The sequence below is a fragment of the Solenopsis invicta genome, chromosome 9, assembly GCF_016802725.1.
Source record: "Solenopsis invicta isolate M01_SB chromosome 9, UNIL_Sinv_3.0, whole genome shotgun sequence".
Taxonomy (NCBI): Eukaryota; Metazoa; Arthropoda; class Insecta; order Hymenoptera; family Formicidae; genus Solenopsis; species Solenopsis invicta.
The window spans coordinates 11,202,978-11,220,125 of record NC_052672.1 but is presented as its reverse complement, the minus strand read 5'-3'; the positions used below and the strand labels follow the sequence as shown (position 1 = coordinate 11,220,125).

The 17,148-nt window shown below is 35.8% G+C and overlaps 5 protein-coding genes across 7 annotated transcripts; 4 read left to right on the top strand and 1 right to left on the bottom strand.

Annotated features, from left to right (window-relative positions):
- Positions 1-1,892: 1,892 nt before the first annotated feature.
- On the top strand, positions 1,893-3,659 carry LOC105208281. Its single transcript, XM_026134638.2, has 4 exons — positions 1,893-2,033; positions 2,349-2,495; positions 2,567-3,016; positions 3,161-3,659. The coding sequence occupies exons 2-4, from the start codon at positions 2,376-2,378 to the stop codon at positions 3,185-3,187; spliced, it is 597 nt and encodes a 198-aa protein (XP_025990423.1). The 5' UTR covers positions 1,893-2,033; positions 2,349-2,375; the 3' UTR covers positions 3,188-3,659.
- Positions 3,660-3,981: 322 nt separating this feature from the next.
- Positions 3,982-6,400, top strand: LOC105208279 (cell growth-regulating nucleolar protein). The gene is made up of 3 exons (XM_011178092.3): positions 3,982-4,266; positions 4,782-5,155; positions 5,806-6,400. Exons 1-3 carry the CDS (start codon positions 4,142-4,144, stop codon positions 6,330-6,332), a joined length of 1,026 nt encoding a protein of 341 aa, XP_011176394.1. The 5' UTR covers positions 3,982-4,141; the 3' UTR covers positions 6,333-6,400.
- A 254-nt stretch (positions 6,401-6,654) lies between these two features.
- Positions 6,655-9,882, bottom strand: LOC105208278 (putative inositol monophosphatase 3). Of its 3 annotated transcripts, none has more exons than XM_039453561.1 (7): positions 9,630-9,882; positions 8,901-9,215; positions 8,468-8,716; positions 7,692-7,852; positions 7,493-7,610; positions 7,154-7,253; positions 6,655-7,042 (listed from the first exon to the last, which is right to left on the bottom strand). In XM_039453561.1, exons 2-7 carry the CDS (start codon positions 9,112-9,114, stop codon positions 6,883-6,885), a joined length of 1,002 nt encoding a protein of 333 aa, XP_039309495.1. In that variant the 5' UTR covers positions 9,115-9,215; positions 9,630-9,882; the 3' UTR covers positions 6,655-6,882. The 3 variants fall into 3 exon arrangements, with proteins under 3 accessions (XP_039309495.1, XP_039309496.1, XP_039309494.1); XM_039453562.1 differs by having other exon boundaries at positions 9,709-9,882; XM_039453560.1 differs by having other exon boundaries at positions 9,614-9,881.
- A 3,539-nt stretch (positions 9,883-13,421) lies between these two features.
- LOC120358616 lies at positions 13,422-14,075 on the top strand. Its single transcript, XM_039453267.1, has one exon. It carries the CDS (start codon positions 13,422-13,424, stop codon positions 14,073-14,075), a length of 654 nt encoding a protein of 217 aa, XP_039309201.1.
- Positions 14,076-15,780: 1,705 nt separating this feature from the next.
- LOC120358687 lies at positions 15,781-16,937 on the top strand. The gene has a single exon (XM_039453723.1). It carries the CDS (start codon positions 15,908-15,910, stop codon positions 16,862-16,864), a length of 957 nt encoding a protein of 318 aa, XP_039309657.1. The 5' UTR covers positions 15,781-15,907; the 3' UTR covers positions 16,865-16,937.
- Positions 16,938-17,148: the final 211 nt, after the last annotated feature.

Sequence of the window (17,148 nt, the reverse complement as noted above, 5' to 3'; positions counted from 1 at the left end):
TTCGTTAAATGTGTACTCAGCTTTAAGTACCATCTTAAGATGTCATCAACCAATCAGAGAGCCGTATTAGCATCTTAAGCATTGGGCGCATTCAAATCGGCAAAGCGGCAAGGTTGCTCGACGAGCGATTAAATATGATTAATTACTGACTAGAAAATGAGACGAAGAAATTTCCTTGATCTTGCATCTCGCACGTTCTATTACATTCATATATATAATGGTACAGTCATGGTGTGTGTATATTCTGTAATAATACGTGATTCAGGCACGCCAAGTTTTTATGCGTCAGTTTGATTTGTTCAAAGATGTACATACATATAATACGTATCATTTAATTGAGTACGTTTTACAAAGATCTTTTAAGATAATAAAACAAAAAGAATTACCGCTTGAGTTTTATTTTTTTTAAATCGTATGTATACATACCCATACAGCACACTAATATTGTATCAACATCTCAGCAATATTTATAATCGCAAGATTGCGAATATTGCAGCAACATTGTGAAATATTGATACAATATTAATGAGACATTGTAGCAATGTCTAATGTAAAAAAATCAATATAGATTCAATATTGAAAAAATATTCACACTTCAACATTGCTACAATGTTGCTGTTCTGTGCGTGTATGAAAGATATATATATACATATACATATATATATATATATATATATATATATATATATATATAATGTTTTGAGGAAATATACATTTTTGGGAAGTATGTACATATAAAAAATATCTATTCGATCAAGGAGCGCATAAACTTGGCGTCTTTTTTACCTTCTTTAGCAATTAAGATAAATCATGTTTCAAGTTGTTTAGATTGATCATAATAGTTTCCGGTAAATTTTATTATACGTTTTCCTGGAATTGCAAATGATTCCTTCTTTATTCGACTCCTATACATACAAGCGGTTTTCCCGCAGATTACATGTACGTTTGCGTACGTACTTGCAATGTATTAATGAAGATTATCGTTCTTAGTATACTCTTATTTTTTTTATTTGCTAACCCAGTGAGCATAAAAACATTAATAAATAAAAATTTTGAAATATTGATCTTATATAAATTTTAATTATATCAACGTTATTATATAACATTTTATAAATGTACATATGCCTAATAACATATTTTTGAATATTTAAAAAATGTTTTAATAATATTCCAAATATTTGATACGTTTATTGAGGTAAGTCTAAGTCAACATATCTGCAATAGTTTAAAATATTTTATGTTTCATTAAAATAATAAGAATTTAGTGTTGTTATGTTTGTATTACTTTAATTTTTTTATTTTATATTAATAACTCTTTTAAAATAATAATTTAAAAGAATTTATCTAAGATTTATTTTACATTAATTATTTATTTAGAATTATGATTTAAAATAAACCAATAAAATTTTTTACATTTATTATTGTATCATATATAATTAATCTCTTTTTCTGGTTGTGTTCTTATTTAAATAAATAACAAAAAAGTTATTCTAAATCTTCTGCATATATAAAAATTAATTTAAAAAAACTAGAACTTTATGTATATTGTAAAAAATATGCTTTAATTATATGTTTCAACTTTTTCACAACGTATATTGAACTAATCTATCAGTGATATATACGTATTAACACAAAGTGTTGACAGATTATCACTGACAATAGTTGTGTCCTGCATGCAGAAATCAAGGAAAATTGATAGTGGTTCTAGCTTGGAAATTTCCGAATCAATTAAGATTCCTGAAGAAAAAGATTCTTGTATACAACATTACAAACTATATATTCTAAGACGTTGTTACATGTTATTAAATATTCCAATAACATTGTTAAAATGATATTTTACTTACTGGGAGTGGTTAGCCTTGAATCATATATCATAGTCGCCGTTACGTTCACTTATTTGCGCGTATATGTTAGAGAATCTTGGAATATCTTTTTCAGATTCACATGTTCTCGCTTGTTATCAACACGCGTATAAGACTTCTATTTCTTTCCTCTTGTTTTGCTAAGAGCGGACAACGTATTACTAAAAAAATGTAAGAAAAACTATTTATCTTAATATCAAAACCGTTTATCTTAATATCCAAAGTTAATTATTTATAAAGTTCGAGTGTAGCCATTAGCACATAATTATATCACTAATGACTAACATTTGCACATATATATTGCACGTAAAGGGAACAACAGATATCATTAAATATTTGTTATATAGAGCATATTCCTATAATTATATAGCAGTTACAAATTGTGTCAACTGGATTTTTTCTTTACATCTTGATTTCAGTAGACTTTCATACGCATATATTAAAAAGCCTATTTTCTATATCATACATTTATAAACATTTTTTCAGCCACTTGGTCTGATCCAATAGTGAAAGATGAACTGTTTGTACATCGGTTTTATATTTTTCATATATAATTATTATGTAATATGGGGTCAGAACTCGAAAATTCCAACTAAGAATACTGTTCATAATGTTAACAGTGGGAACTCTATGGTAATATAAATTAATACAAAATTATATAATAAAGAGTTATATTTTTTTCTTATATATATAAATGATTGCAGGTAATAATGGAGCATAAATCTACTGTATTCCCAGGTCATTGTCCGAAAGATATGATTGTCTATAACTTAATCGACAGTGAGAAGAACGAATCGATATGTGATTGTAGACCTCGATTCTTGTACTTCCGATTGAACGATTCTTGCCATGAAGCTTACAGACAAGGTCCTTGTCCACCTAAGAATTATGTTGTTCTTCCTGAGAACGAGATGGTTCCTCGCTGTGTGGAGAATCCTTGCTTGCAAGATGGAATGGTGCAGTATAATGCCAAGTGTTATCCTCTTAGAAAGAAAGGACCATGTGCATCCAATGAAATGATATTAAGTGTGAATGAAACTACCTTCCAATTGGAATGTATAGATACAAGCATTGGACCTCTGTACACAATTGATCCTCCTTTAAACCTCTGTCCAAAAGGCAGCGTTAGGAGTACACTTGGAATATGCAAAAAAGTATGAATACATATGTTATATTTTGATCTAGTTTATCATATGCTCTCTATTGCAATGTCTTACCTACATATAATATAATTCAACATATAAGATACATTGTAATTATATATATATATATATATATATATATGCTTAATTTTTCAGAAAAAATGGCAAACAAAGTCTCAGTGATGCATCAGGATAAAATATTTTGTATTTTAATTTAAATTAAGTCACTATAGACGTATCATTTTCATCCGCTACTTTGTTTCCATATAGATGGACAGGTATAGAGAGACCCATCCACTGAGAACCTGAATAATTCAAAATCTTTTGCAGACCTGTTGCTATAATTTATTGCAATGCAGCAAGACATCTTGAAATTGCAATTTACATTGGTTGCAGTCAGCCAAAAAAAAAAAACAGCTTTGCAACTATTGTAAAATTCTTTAATACAATTAGTTTTTTTTCTTATTGTTAATTTGTCACCATGTACATACAACCTGTCAGCCAGTGGACAGCCAGTGAACCAAGATAGCGGGTGAGAATCTAATACTTATTTCTATAGTGTTCTAATTTAAATACAAGTTTAGGTACATGCACACGTTACAAGATATACACTTGAAGAATATTAACTAATAAAATGTAAGCATCATATAACAAATATTTAAACCAATATTCGTAGTCTATTCTTATATTTAAGATCATCTTAAGTATTGTCTTATGTCATCAAACAGAGAGCTGTATTATCATCTTAAGACATTAGTTAAGACGATCTTGAAATAAGAATCTACTATGAACTACTGATTTTAGATTTTGTATTCCTAATCTTAATATTCTGGTTGTCTTATAAATTATACACATATATATACCGTAGTAAACATTAAAATAACTTTGCCCAACAGTTGAGTCAGCCATTAATTCATGGCGCCACTGATATCCCACTTCCTCCAACTTCCTCTTCCTACTCCGTCCAAAGGCGTCGACTCTTCTGATTCTTTGTGTCTGTTCCTCGTGCTTGCTAGCACTGGCCAGCACCGGTCCATGCGTTGTTTTTGTAGGTTAAGTTAATGTTGCTCGGTACATTCGTCATATTGTGTATTATTTCAATTAGTACCGTAATTTAATCATACGAATAATCGCAACATGGTCGTTTTCACTTGTAACCACTGTGGTGATTCGTTGAAAAAACCCAAAGTAGCTATACATTATCAAATGATCTGTCGAAATGTGCCCTTCGTAACCTGCGTGGATTGCCTGAAGGACTTTCGGTAAGAATTTAAGTGATGGATGAGCGAATTATTCTTTAGAAAGATAATGTCACAAATATATATTTTATGAATTTTGAGATATATAAACTGATGAAATTGTAGAAATATTCCGGATAATATTTCAACAATCCTAAGCCTATTTTTATCTGAACATGCACAGTGCCTTTTCTCTTTTTTTTTACTGGAGAGAAAAAGAGAAAAAATTAACTGTACACTTATTGCAGCAAAAGGTTTTTAACTCATTAATTAATTAATTACATTATGCGTAAGTACAATTTTGCTTTGTAAAAGCAAATGCTGCATTTATGCATAATGTGATCAATCAATAAATTAAAAAAAACTTATCTGTTGTTGCAACTTATTGAACTTCTATGCTATCTGGGATGTAAAAAATAAAATTTTCATAGTTTTAAAAAAATCAACGAGAACGTGCATACTTCAAGAATTTTAATTAGTCTTATCAATTAGTCAATATATACTAATAATTATATTTTTAATATTCTTAATTCCAAAAGAAACGACGAGTATGTCGCCCACACTAAATGCATAACTGAAGCTGAAAGGTATGGTGCTAAAGATTATGTTCCAAAGCCCAATGCAAATAAGGGCGAGCGTAAGCAACAAGAATGGATTAACGTTGTTAATGATTTGCTGAACGGGACGGTGGAACTGTCCAGGGCCGAGCGGAATTTTCTCAATCTTTTATCGAAATACGAGAATATACCAAGGAAGAAGGCTAAATTTCTTAATTTTGTGCACAATGCATTAGGCAATCGTGCAAATGCGTCGATTGTGGACAGCGTTTGGGATAAAATGGAAAATGCGCACAAGCAGAATCAACAAGTGGCTCCACAAAAAAATACTACACAAAGTCAGGAACAGAACAAAGGTGAGTTTTTTTTAAAAACAAGTCTGTATAATATTATTGAAATAGGAAAAGTTTCTTATAATATGAATTATACATATAAAAATGAGTATTATACATGCACGAGATAATAACTATTATCTTAAATATCTTTAAAATTATGAGAGTAAAAAATTATCTAATAAAAATTACAGAGGTGGTTATCTTGTTATAAACCCTTTTTCTAAATGGAATAATTTCAAAACTTTAAAGTCACCTTTGTTTTTTGAAATAATTCTTTTTTAATATAATATGCTTCTTTTCATTCTTTTGCACATAAAAGTATGAAATTTGAATTATAAAAAATTGTAAACAATTAGAAAAAGTTACAAAAAAATGATGCAACTTCTATTATATGATATTTTTTTAGTAGAATTATACAAAATTTTTGAGCATAATTATACAAAAATTTTTTTAATTCTGTTTCTAAAAAAAAGTCACTGTTATAAGATAACCACTATATAATTTCTGTTAGATAAATTTTTCTCTTATTGTCACAATTTTGAAAATAGAAGAAACATATGTTTAAAAAATTGTATTTTTTTAAATACTCAAGGTAGCAACAGTTACTGCTTCATTCTATATTTAATAAAAAATATATAAAATATATAAGTAAAATATTTGTTCTTCAACAGATGATACAACATGTATTGGAAATGTAAATTCTAATAGCACGTTTGATAATCAGAACATTGCTGAGAATCAAAATAATGAAAATATATGTAGAGAAAATGATTCTGCAAATCATGAAAATGGAATTGACAAAGTATGCGAGATGAGCAATGGTCATTTATCTGAAAAACAAAGTAAAGCTAAAAAACGTCAGTTAGAACCAACGAGCACTCAATTACCAGAGGAAAATCAAACTGCTGCGAAGATTCCAAAGCAATCCGTTTCGGATGCAAGCGATAATAGTAACGTAGCTTCATTCTGTTGGAAGAAGACTATTTTAGAAATTTTACAAGCCAAGGGTGAAATGTCTTTAAAAAAATTGCGAGATAAGGCTATGAAAAAATGTATATGTTATATTTTTAGCTTGAATGACAATACCTTCAAACTGACTGAATATGAAAAAGCTATTGCAAAGTTTAACAAAACACTGGAAAAGCTGAAAAAATCGTCTGTAATATGTATTTCAGAAAATAAAGTACAATTACCTTAGCCAAATAAATCAATGTGTCACGTTTAAAAACGAAATCATCAGAAATTGTAAAATAGATGCTATAAACATAAAAAGAACCATTTTACTTGACTGTCCTGTTTTTACGAAGTTATAATGCTAAATTAGACTAATATTTTTTAATTTGTATTAACTCGAGTTAATAAAAAAAGATTCTAATGTATTCATTTGTCATATAGATTTGCCAATCTTTAAAATTTTAGAAACGTCAAGCATCAAGAGAAAGGTCTGGATATTCCATATTCAGTATTAATTTTAGGATTAAATTTTTGTTTGAATTACATGAAATGAACTCGTAATAAAATTGCTGTCATTTCATTCATTTATTATATAAAAGTCTATTTTTATACAGTTTATGACAAATTTATTTCTTACAATAAATACTTAACAATTAAGATAGTTGGAAGATATGTGATCTTATTACGTACACATATTGATATTTTTTGTATTATTTGGAAGAGATTCTTTTATAGTAAAGAGCAGAATTTTTTAAATATATACAATCTTAATTCTCTCTTGATATATTGCGTTCTTAATGTGAATCGGAAGGAAAATCGTGCAAGAATTTTTCGGAATACCACCCGTGATCACTCATAGTTGCTAAAAGACCCTTTGTAAGTACTTTGGCATCGTTAGCACCGAAATAAATCAGCTGTTGATCATACAACTGTGTTACCGTTCCTCCTAAAGCACTATAAGAAACACAAGAAATAAGCAACAAATTTTACATAATATTGAGCAAGTACAATGCAATATTACATAAGTACTATGTAAGATTAAGTAAAATATTTAAGAAACAGTACCTAAGAATTGCAGTGCCTGCGCATATATCCCATTTCTTAATAGCAGTCGTATGAACGTACGCAGTCGCATTACCAGCGGCTACTTCCAAAAATTTATATCCTAAAATAAAACATTTATATTTTCATATTCTACATAAAATTCTTAATAATAATGATAACAATTAAACACGAAAAGAATGCAGGGATGAATAACGAAAAATAGGAAACAATGCAAATCTAGAACGGCTAGAATAATATGTATCATGTGCGTAAAATTATTATTCATTTTCACTTCCTTTCACGCGAGTCTTTAATAGCGAATTATGAAAATAGTATTGCGTAATTGAAAAAAAACTTCACCTGCACCAGCAGCAGAAATAATTTTAACGTTTTCGCCAAAGGCAACTTTAGATGAATTTTTTACTTGTCCAGCATGTGAAAGAGATACAATTAAGATAGGTGTTTTATAATCCTTTACCTGTTCAACAAAAGTTAGCTAAATAATACGTTTCAAAATTTATTACAATTTCCTTCATTATTATCTCGAATTCACAATTACCTTCGAAAAATTTTTTAAGTTTCTTGACACACCGTGATTGCTCCACGTCCAGAATAGACTGTAATTTTGTCTTGTCTCAAACGGTTTATATATGACACCAATAATTGGTTGTCCCTTAACGGCTACGCATACCATAGTGGATACATATTGCAGTAAATTCTCTAAAAATATAATAAGTTATTTTGCAAAAGCTTGCTTCGTAAAAAGCTACGGGTAAAAAAAGTTCTAGAACCACCGAGTATTTTTCTAGTACTTAAAAAACTTTGTTTAATATTTGAAAAAAACTCGGTGAATTTGGAATATCCAGTGTCTTAGTTTCTTAATTTTTAAATAACAAATTTCTGCGCCTCTATATGTTAAATTATTTATTTAGGGAATGAGCTTTACCCACATCATCTTAATATTTCTGAGATTGTTACATCATATGTATCATATAATTATGTCCAAAAATTTATTTCTATTGTATGATCCTGGAAACACAATTGGTGATTTTTCAATATCTAATCAATCAATATCATAAAGGATTGAGAAGATATTATTTCCAAATTGCAATTGTAGATAATACATTTTTCTTGTATTTATCTACAATCTAATCTTTAGATCTCTTTTATATAAAATTTGTGTTGCCAACTTATCAAATGTATTACGAATATATTTAAAACATAAAAATGCACAATATTGGTCATCTGAAAAATAACCATTTTTGGCATAAATAACTTGCAAAATAATTTTGTTAGAAGTATACTGGAATATTAGTGGTAAAGGTGCACCTATACCTGTGAATTCCTTGGTCGCATCGAGAGGATCTATCCAAATTGTAATATCATTAACGTTTACAATATCGTCGCTCAAATCATAACCTTCGATACTTTTAACAGAATTCTTAATATCTTCTACTTCAATGTTATCGCAATCTTGCGATGTTTCCTCAGATATCACAGTAATCCCTGGGAATGCTTCTGTCAAAGAGCGATACATAGCACAGTGAGATTTATAATCTGCCGCTGTCACTGGATCATTTACCCCTTTAAAGGACAGAAAAAAGATTATTTACCCCTTTAAAGGACAGAAAAAAGATCATTGTTACTGTTTTGCATTTACCAAGATTCAGGAAAACAAGAGATTGTATAAAATATTTTGAAAGATAGAAATATGATAGACAATTGTGTACCAAACACAATTTGTCTTAAATTATACATTGTCAATTACCTTCCCTCGTCTGACCTTTGCTCTCTATCTTGAATTTGATTTGATCGTGCACCATCACCACTTCCAGTCCCCCAATCTCCGCCGCTCTTATCGCAGCGGCAAGAAGTCGCTTTAGAGACACATTTTTGTCATTCGCACGTCGATTCGTGCAAAGGTAAACGATGCCTAGGAGCACAAGAGCGCACAGAAGTAACCTTTGCGTACGCACGCTCATTCCGCCGATTACTGGCGAATTAGCAATGTGCGACCAGTTAATAAAACGTTAAAATTTATCACTGTGCGACTTTGTGAGTCTTTAGTGCAATTACAGAAAACCTGTAATGATAAACATATAAATGGTTAATGTATATAATTTTATATATATGTATACATAAAATATTGTATTTTTAATACAATTTTTTATATAATTATCTAATAATTATTACTTCATAATTATTAAGATTGTAATAAGCGATATCATACATAAAAAGTTGTGATATATATACATGTATATATGAATATATAAATTTTGTATATATGTATACATACATACATATATGTATGTGTGTGTGTGTGTGTGTGTGTGTGTGTGTGTGTGTGTGTGTATATATATATATGTATATATATATATATATATATATATATATATATATACACACATATATGAATATGTACCGTAAAAGCATAAAATCAATACTTATAAAATAAATAAAATTAATACTTATAAAACTTACTTTTTGTATAACTTACTAGTAAATTTAAACAATCGGTACTCTAATTTTATTAATAGTGTTTCAACAACAAGACAACGCTCTTATTGTTTACATACATATAAATACGACGCGGCTCTTCCATAACCTTGTCTACTGGTTGTGTAGACGCGAAATAGGGTGCGTTGAGTGCGTTTTATTCAGCACTCGCAAGAGTCGCAAGACGCATGATCACCCCTTGTCGTTCGCAAGTTGCAAGCACTGTGAGCGCACCCTAACCTCTAATTGCTCCGGCAGAGAGGAACCTGAGAGCGGCCACGGCGGCCTTTTTCCTATAACGCTTCGAAACTCCCGTACACTAGTGACGCACATCTATTCTGGTCAGAACGGGAACTACGTGTCACATCCATTTTGCAACCCGCCGTTAAAAACAGTGTGGATGTTAGCACGGACAACAACCCACATCCATCTCTCGAGAAATGGATGTAGGTTGTTGTCCGTGCTAACATCCATTTTGCTGCAAATAAAATCTGACGCGTATCGCGTATGTTGCATCCAGAACAGGGGTCGAGAATGTGCACAAATGATTAATTACGTCTACTTTCGCGTAATTTTTTATTTATTATAGTCTGAATTATTTACATTAACATTGATATTAATACATATCAATACGTTTATGCCCATATTTTGCACAATCATATTTTTACTTAAAAAAGATGTTTAAGTAACAGAGAGAATTTGGTTCTTTAATAAAGAAACATTCATTTTACGCAGTACTTAAAAAATAATTGTAATTAACATCGCATCATATGATGAAGAAGAAATAAATGTCTTTCTACGAATAAATATACCATCTTTTTATTTTTACATAATTCTTTATTATTTAAATGTCTTCAAATTATGCTTTTGAAAAAATTAGTTTTTTAATTTTTTTAAATCTTGACGCAACTCTCTCTCTCTCTCTCTTTATCTTTTTCTCTCTTTCTCTTTTAACGTGATTGTTCTTTAATTGTTTAGGCTGATTATGATAAAAGTTAGAACTCTTCGGGGGGCTATCAGAACACAGAGATTATGGAGAAATTTGCAAAAAAAGTTTTACTCAAAAATTTCGAACTTTGACTGATATAACTCTTTCGTTTTAACTTTAGCGATTCGTTCCATTATGATAAAAGTTAGAACTCTTCGGTGGGCTATGAAAACACAGAGATAATAGAGAAATTCGCAAAAATAGTTTTACTCAAAAATTTCGTACTTTGACTGATATTACTCTTTCGTTTTTCACTTTAGCGATTTGATCCATCATGATAAGAGTTAGAATTCTTATGGGGCTATCAGAACTCGCGAAATATTGGCAAAACTCGCAAAAAAAAGTTTATTTAGAAATTTCGAATTTTGACTCATATAACTCTTTCGTTTTTGACTTTAGCGATTCGAACCATTATGATAAAAGTTAGAACTATTCCAGGGGTTATCAGAACACAGAGATATTGGAGAAAGTCGCAAAAAAGATTATATTAAAAAATATCGAACTTTGACTGATATAAGTCTTTCGTTTTTCACTTTAGCGATTCGATCCATTATCATAAAAGTTAGAATTCTTCTGGGGGCTATCAGAACACAGAGATATTGGAGAAAATCGCAAAAAAAATTTTACTCAAAAATTTGGAACTTTGACTGATATAACTCTTTCGTTTTTACTTTAGCGATTCGATCCATTATCATAAAAGCTAGAACTCTTCGGGGGGCTATCAGAACACAGAGATATTGGAGGAATTCGCAAAAAAAATTTTACTCATAAATTACGAACTTTGACTGATATATCTCTTTCGTTTTTCACTTTAGCGATTCGATCCATTATGATAAAAGTTAGAACTATTCTGGGGGGTATCAGAACACAGAGATATTGGAGAAAGTCGCAAAAAAAATTTTATTCAAAAATATCGAACTTTGACTGATATAAGTCTTTCGTTTTTCACTTTAGCGATTCGATCCATTATCATAAAAGTTAGAATTCTTCTGGGGGCTATAAGAACACAGAGATATTGCAGAAAGTCGCAAAAAAAATTTTACTAAAAAATTTGGAACTTTGAATGATATAACTCTTTTGTTTTTCACTTTAGCAATTCGATCCATTATCATAAAAGTTAGAACTTTTCTGGTGGCTATCAGAACACAGAAATATTGGAGAAATACGCAAAAAAAATTTTACTCAAAAATTTGGAACTTTGAATGATATAACTCTTTCGTTTTTCACTTTAGCGATTTGACCCATTATGATAAAAGTTAGAACTATTCTGGGGGCTATCAGAACACAAAGATATTGGAGAAAGTAGCAAAAAAAATTTTACTCAAAAATTTCGAACTTGGACTGATATAACTCTTTCGTTTTTCACTTTAGCGATTCGGTCCATTATGATAAAAGTTAGAACTATTCTGGGGGCTATCAGAACACAGAGATATTGGAGAAAATCGCAAAAAAAATTTTACTCAAAAATTTCGAACTTTGACTGATATAACTCTTTCGTTTTTCACTTTAGCGATTCGATCCATTATCATAAAAGTTTGAACTCTTCTGGTGGCTATCAGAACACAGAGATATTGGAGAAAGTCGCAAAAAAAGTTTTACTCAAAAATTTCGAACTTTAACTGATGTGGCGAACCAAAATCCGCCACCAACATACGCGCGCGCGCGAGCGCGCAGGCAAGCCGCGGGCGCCAGCGTGGACGTGAGCGCCGGCGCTAGTTCAGGCGCCGCCGCTAGGCGGCCGCTTTCTCGGGAATCAAATGCATCCACCGAGCGCATATAATACGCGACGGCAACCCGTCAAGCACGCATCCTCCGATCGAGGCTGAGCTCCTTTTGGGCCCTTCGATCTCGAGAATCGTCACCTGAGGTGCGCTTCTTTACGGGCCCTCTCTCTTGGTGTACCCAGAGGTGCGCTCCTTTCCGGGCCCTCTCCCTTGGTATAAACCGAGGTGCGCTCCTGCACGGGCTCTCACTCTTGGTGTAACACGAGGTGCGCTCCCTCCAGGGCCCTCAGTTTTTTGGTCGAAGAGCTTCGTGGCACGCCAAACTGCCTCGTCGACGTCTTCAACGGGACAGTCCCGGTCCTTATCCGCACCCGGACTGCCCGCGGTGCATCTGTCCTGACGGGTGCCAGGGTGCTCCCATACCCGACCAAGGCGTAGCGTTCATTCCCTGGAAGCTAGTGGGAGTAGAGCTACCACGGCAAGACGATCCCCGACGCCGGTGCACCGTGACGAGGAATCAAAGGACACAAACGTCTCCACCCGCTTCGACTACGTCCAGTGGTATCCAGACATCCCCTACGCCTGCCACGAGCACTCCGCCGAGGCCCAGAAGCGTCGTCGTCGTCCCAGTCGCTCCATCGCCGCGTTCTCCGCGTCCTATCACGCCAGAGCGATCTCTCCCCGCAGAAAAGAGGGAGAAAAAGAAGAGGAAGAAGGATAAATTAATACGCAATTTATTCGGCAACTGACAGACTTTTTTAGGCGCCTCCGGGCGCCGCCTAAGCCACTACCAAAGAGAAAGGTCACACTTACATAAAACACATCTGTAACAAAGAGCTATTCTATTAAAGAACACGTGAACATATAACGTTCATTTATTTGTGGAACCTTCTGATACCATAAGCTAACCCACAAATTGGTGACCCCGACGTAATCTGAAATCAGCACCATGACAGAGGCACATGGTAGTGGCACCAACGCAACAGAGGAACGTCCGCACATCCACCGAGTAGCCCTCAAAATACCTCCTTTTTGGGCCGACGAGCCCGAACTATGATTTGCTCAGCTGGAAGGCCGGTTTATGCTAGGAGGCATAACGCAAGACAGTACGAAATACGCTTATGTATTGTCACACATCGAAACGAAGCACGCCAAGGAAATCAAGGATCTAATTACGAAGCCTCCTGCGGAGAACAAGTATGAAAATTTAAAAAAGGCCCTCATACAAAGACTATCGATTTCGCAAGAGCAACAGATCCGACAGCTACTAGAACACGAAGAGATCGGGGATCGTAGGCCGTCACAATTTCTACGACACCTACAAGCCCTCGCAAACTCCGCCATCCCAGACCAGCTACTACGAACCCTGTGGATGGGCAGATTGCCGTCACAACTGCAAGCCATTTTAGCCACCCGAACGGCAGATGATCTCGAGGCAGTAGCCGAGCAGGCTGACCGCATTCACGAGGTCGCCAACAGAGCTACAGGAGTCGCTAGCCTACAATCTGCAACTCCAACGCTCCAACAACAAATCAAAGAACTCGCTAAACAAGTAGCAAGTCTAAGCGGGCGATTATCACGGTCAACGGGAAAAAGCCAGAAACGTGACCGTTCCCAGAGCCGCAGCAAAAAGAAAACGGAAGAGAGCAACGTGTGCTTCTACCACAGGCGATTCAAAGACAAAGCTAAGAAGTGCACACAACCGTGCGGGTTCAAGAAAAATGAGGAAAACTAGATGGGCAGTCGTTGGTAGCGGCAAACGGCTCCAGCCCGAAACCTTGCCGCTTATTTGTCACAGATGGCAGCACCAAGACAAGATACTTGATCGACACCGGGTCATACGTCTGCGTTTTCCCTCGAACTCTGGTTCACGGCCGACAGCTAGTTAGCGCGGGAGAAATTTGCAGCAAACGGTTCAGCTATACGAACCTACGGCGACCTGACGATAAGACCCGACCTTGTTTTACGTCGAGACTTCCTGTGGCGATTCATCGTGGCAGATGTAACTACACCAATAATCGGTTCCGATTTCCTAGCATATTTTCACCTCTTGCCAGACGTACGAAGAGGCCAACTAGTGGACGCAAAAACGGGACTACGAACAAACGGAGCGACAAGAGGGACAAACCTACCCTCGGTCAAGTCCATAATTAGAAGCACTCCGTATCACCTACTTTTGTCACAGTTCACCCGAAGATCACGCAGAGCTCGGGTACTTACCAAAAGAAGCAGCCACACTCTACCGTGCATTACATCAAAACCACGGCTGGACCACCAGAAGCAAGCCGGCCACGAAGGTTAGCGCCTGAAAAACTAAAGGCAGCAAAAGCGGAATTTAATCTCCTTCTAGAAAAAGGGATTATACAACCTTCTAAAAGCCCATGGACCGCACCACTTCACATGGCTCCGAAGAAAGGAAACACTTGGAGACCATGCGGAGACTACAGGAAACTGAACGCAAGAACGGTACCAGATCAATACCCGATTCCTCACATAGAGGATTTCACGCAAGGCCTCGAAAGAAAAACACTGTTCTCCACGCTAGACTTGGTCCAAGCGTACAATCAAATTCCAGTGCACCCGGAGGACATACCCAAGATGGCGATCACGACGCCTTTCGGGTTATTCGAGTTTCGGTACATGCCTTTCGGGTTACGCAACGCCGCACAGACATTCCAGAGGTTCATCAATGAGGTACTACACAGCCTAGATTTCTGTTACGCCTACATCGACGACATCCTCGTCGCCTCCAGCAACGAGGAGGAGCACAGAAAACATTTAGAGGAGCTATTTTGTCGCCTCGATGCATACGGCATTCAAATAAACCCGGCCAAGTACACTTTTGGAGCCACAGAGGTCAAGGTTTGGGATACATGGTGTCCACAGAGGGCACTCAACCATTGCCAGAGAAAGTCCAAGCAATCAAGGACTACAAAAGACCTGAGAACATCAAACAGATGAGGCAATTCTTAGGCACCTTAAACTTCTATAGAAGGTTTATCCCAGGAGCAGCAAACGACCAGGCAAAACTGCACGACGTACTGTAAGAACCAAAACAAAAAGGGAAAACTCCGATAGAATGGACTCCTCAGCTGGAACAAGTTTCAACTTTGCAAAGATAGTCTAGCAAAGGCAACGCTATTGGCCCATCCGAAAGCAGAAGCAACAATCACATTAACCACCGATGCCTCAGACACAGCATTAGGAGCGGTGGTGCACCAGGAAGTCGACGGCAACTGACAACCGTTAGCATTCATGAGCAAGAAACTCAACCAAGCTCAAGTGAAATACAATCCATACGACAAGGAACTTTTGGCAATCTACGCAGCGGTAAAGTACTTTCGGCACTTGTTGGAAGGTCGGAAGTTCACCATCTTCACGGATCACAAACCGCTGGTATACGCATTCCAGCAAGATCCATTGCGCATTTCCCCACGGCAGGCGCGACACTTGGATTTCATCGGTCAATTTTCAACAGACATCTGACACGTGGCCGGCAAGGACAACGTAGTCGCTGACGCATTGTCTCGAGTAGAGGCTATACAGAAAGCGCCTGACTTCGAGGAAATGGCAAAATCACAGAAAGAAGATCCCGAACTCCAACAGTTGCTAGACGGCAGCATACAGTCGTCACTCAAACTAACAAAAATTCCGATACCCGGGACTGAAATCAAACTGTATTGCGACACATCAACACAAACAGCGCGTCCCTACGTAACGGAACCATTTAGAAAGCAAGTATTCCAAGCACTGCATGGACTATCGCACCCCGGCATTAGAGCAACGGAGAGATTGGTCAGACAAAAATACATATGGCCTAACATCCAACGGGACTGCCGAGCGTGGGCACGTACATGTCTGCAATGCCAAAAAGCTAAGGTACACAGACACACAGTCACGTCAACGGGGAATTTTCTAGGGCCGACGAAAAGATTCCAGCACATACACATGGACCTGATCGGACCCATGCCAACATCGCTTGGGTACAAGTATTGCTTGAAAATCATAGACCGCTTCACGAGATGGCCGGAAGCAATTCCTGTTCCCGACATTACGGCCGAAACAGTAGCCAGACAGCTTTTCACAAATTGGATAGCAAGATTCGGAACACCAACAAGGATCACTACAGATCAAGGACGACAATTCGAGTCCGAACTATTCAAGAAGCTAATAAAACTAACTGGATCCCCTCATCTCCATAACATACCCCCCAGCAGCCAATGGGATGGTAAAGAGGCTCCACCGGCAATTAATAGCAGCCATAAAGAGTCACCAAACCGAAGCATGGGCAGAGATACTCCCAGTCGTTTTAATGGGCATCAGGACGGCGTGGAAAGAGGACCTACAAGCAACACCGGAGGAAATAGTCTACGGAGAACCAATTCGGTTACCAGGACAGTTTCTCAACGAAGCCGACAGCGAAACAGACACTTCAGAAGGATTCGTAAAGGACCTGAAGAAAACAATGAAAAGCCTGCAACCAAGAGTAAGAAGGCACGGACAAAAAGCCACGTTTGTATTTAAAGCCTTAGCCACGACACAACAAGTTTTCTTACGACATGACGCGCAGACGAAAACGCTACAGCCGCCGTACGACGAACCATACAAGGTCCTAAACAGAGGAGAAAAAAAGTATAAAATCCTCATCAACGGGCAAGCCATTAATGTGTCAATCGATAGATTAAAACCCGCTTACATTTTGGAACCAGAAGAAACGGAACAATATCAGAGCACAACAGAACAGACACCCAAGGTACCCAACGAAAAACGGACGAGAAGCGGACGAATATCACGTCCACCAGTCCGTT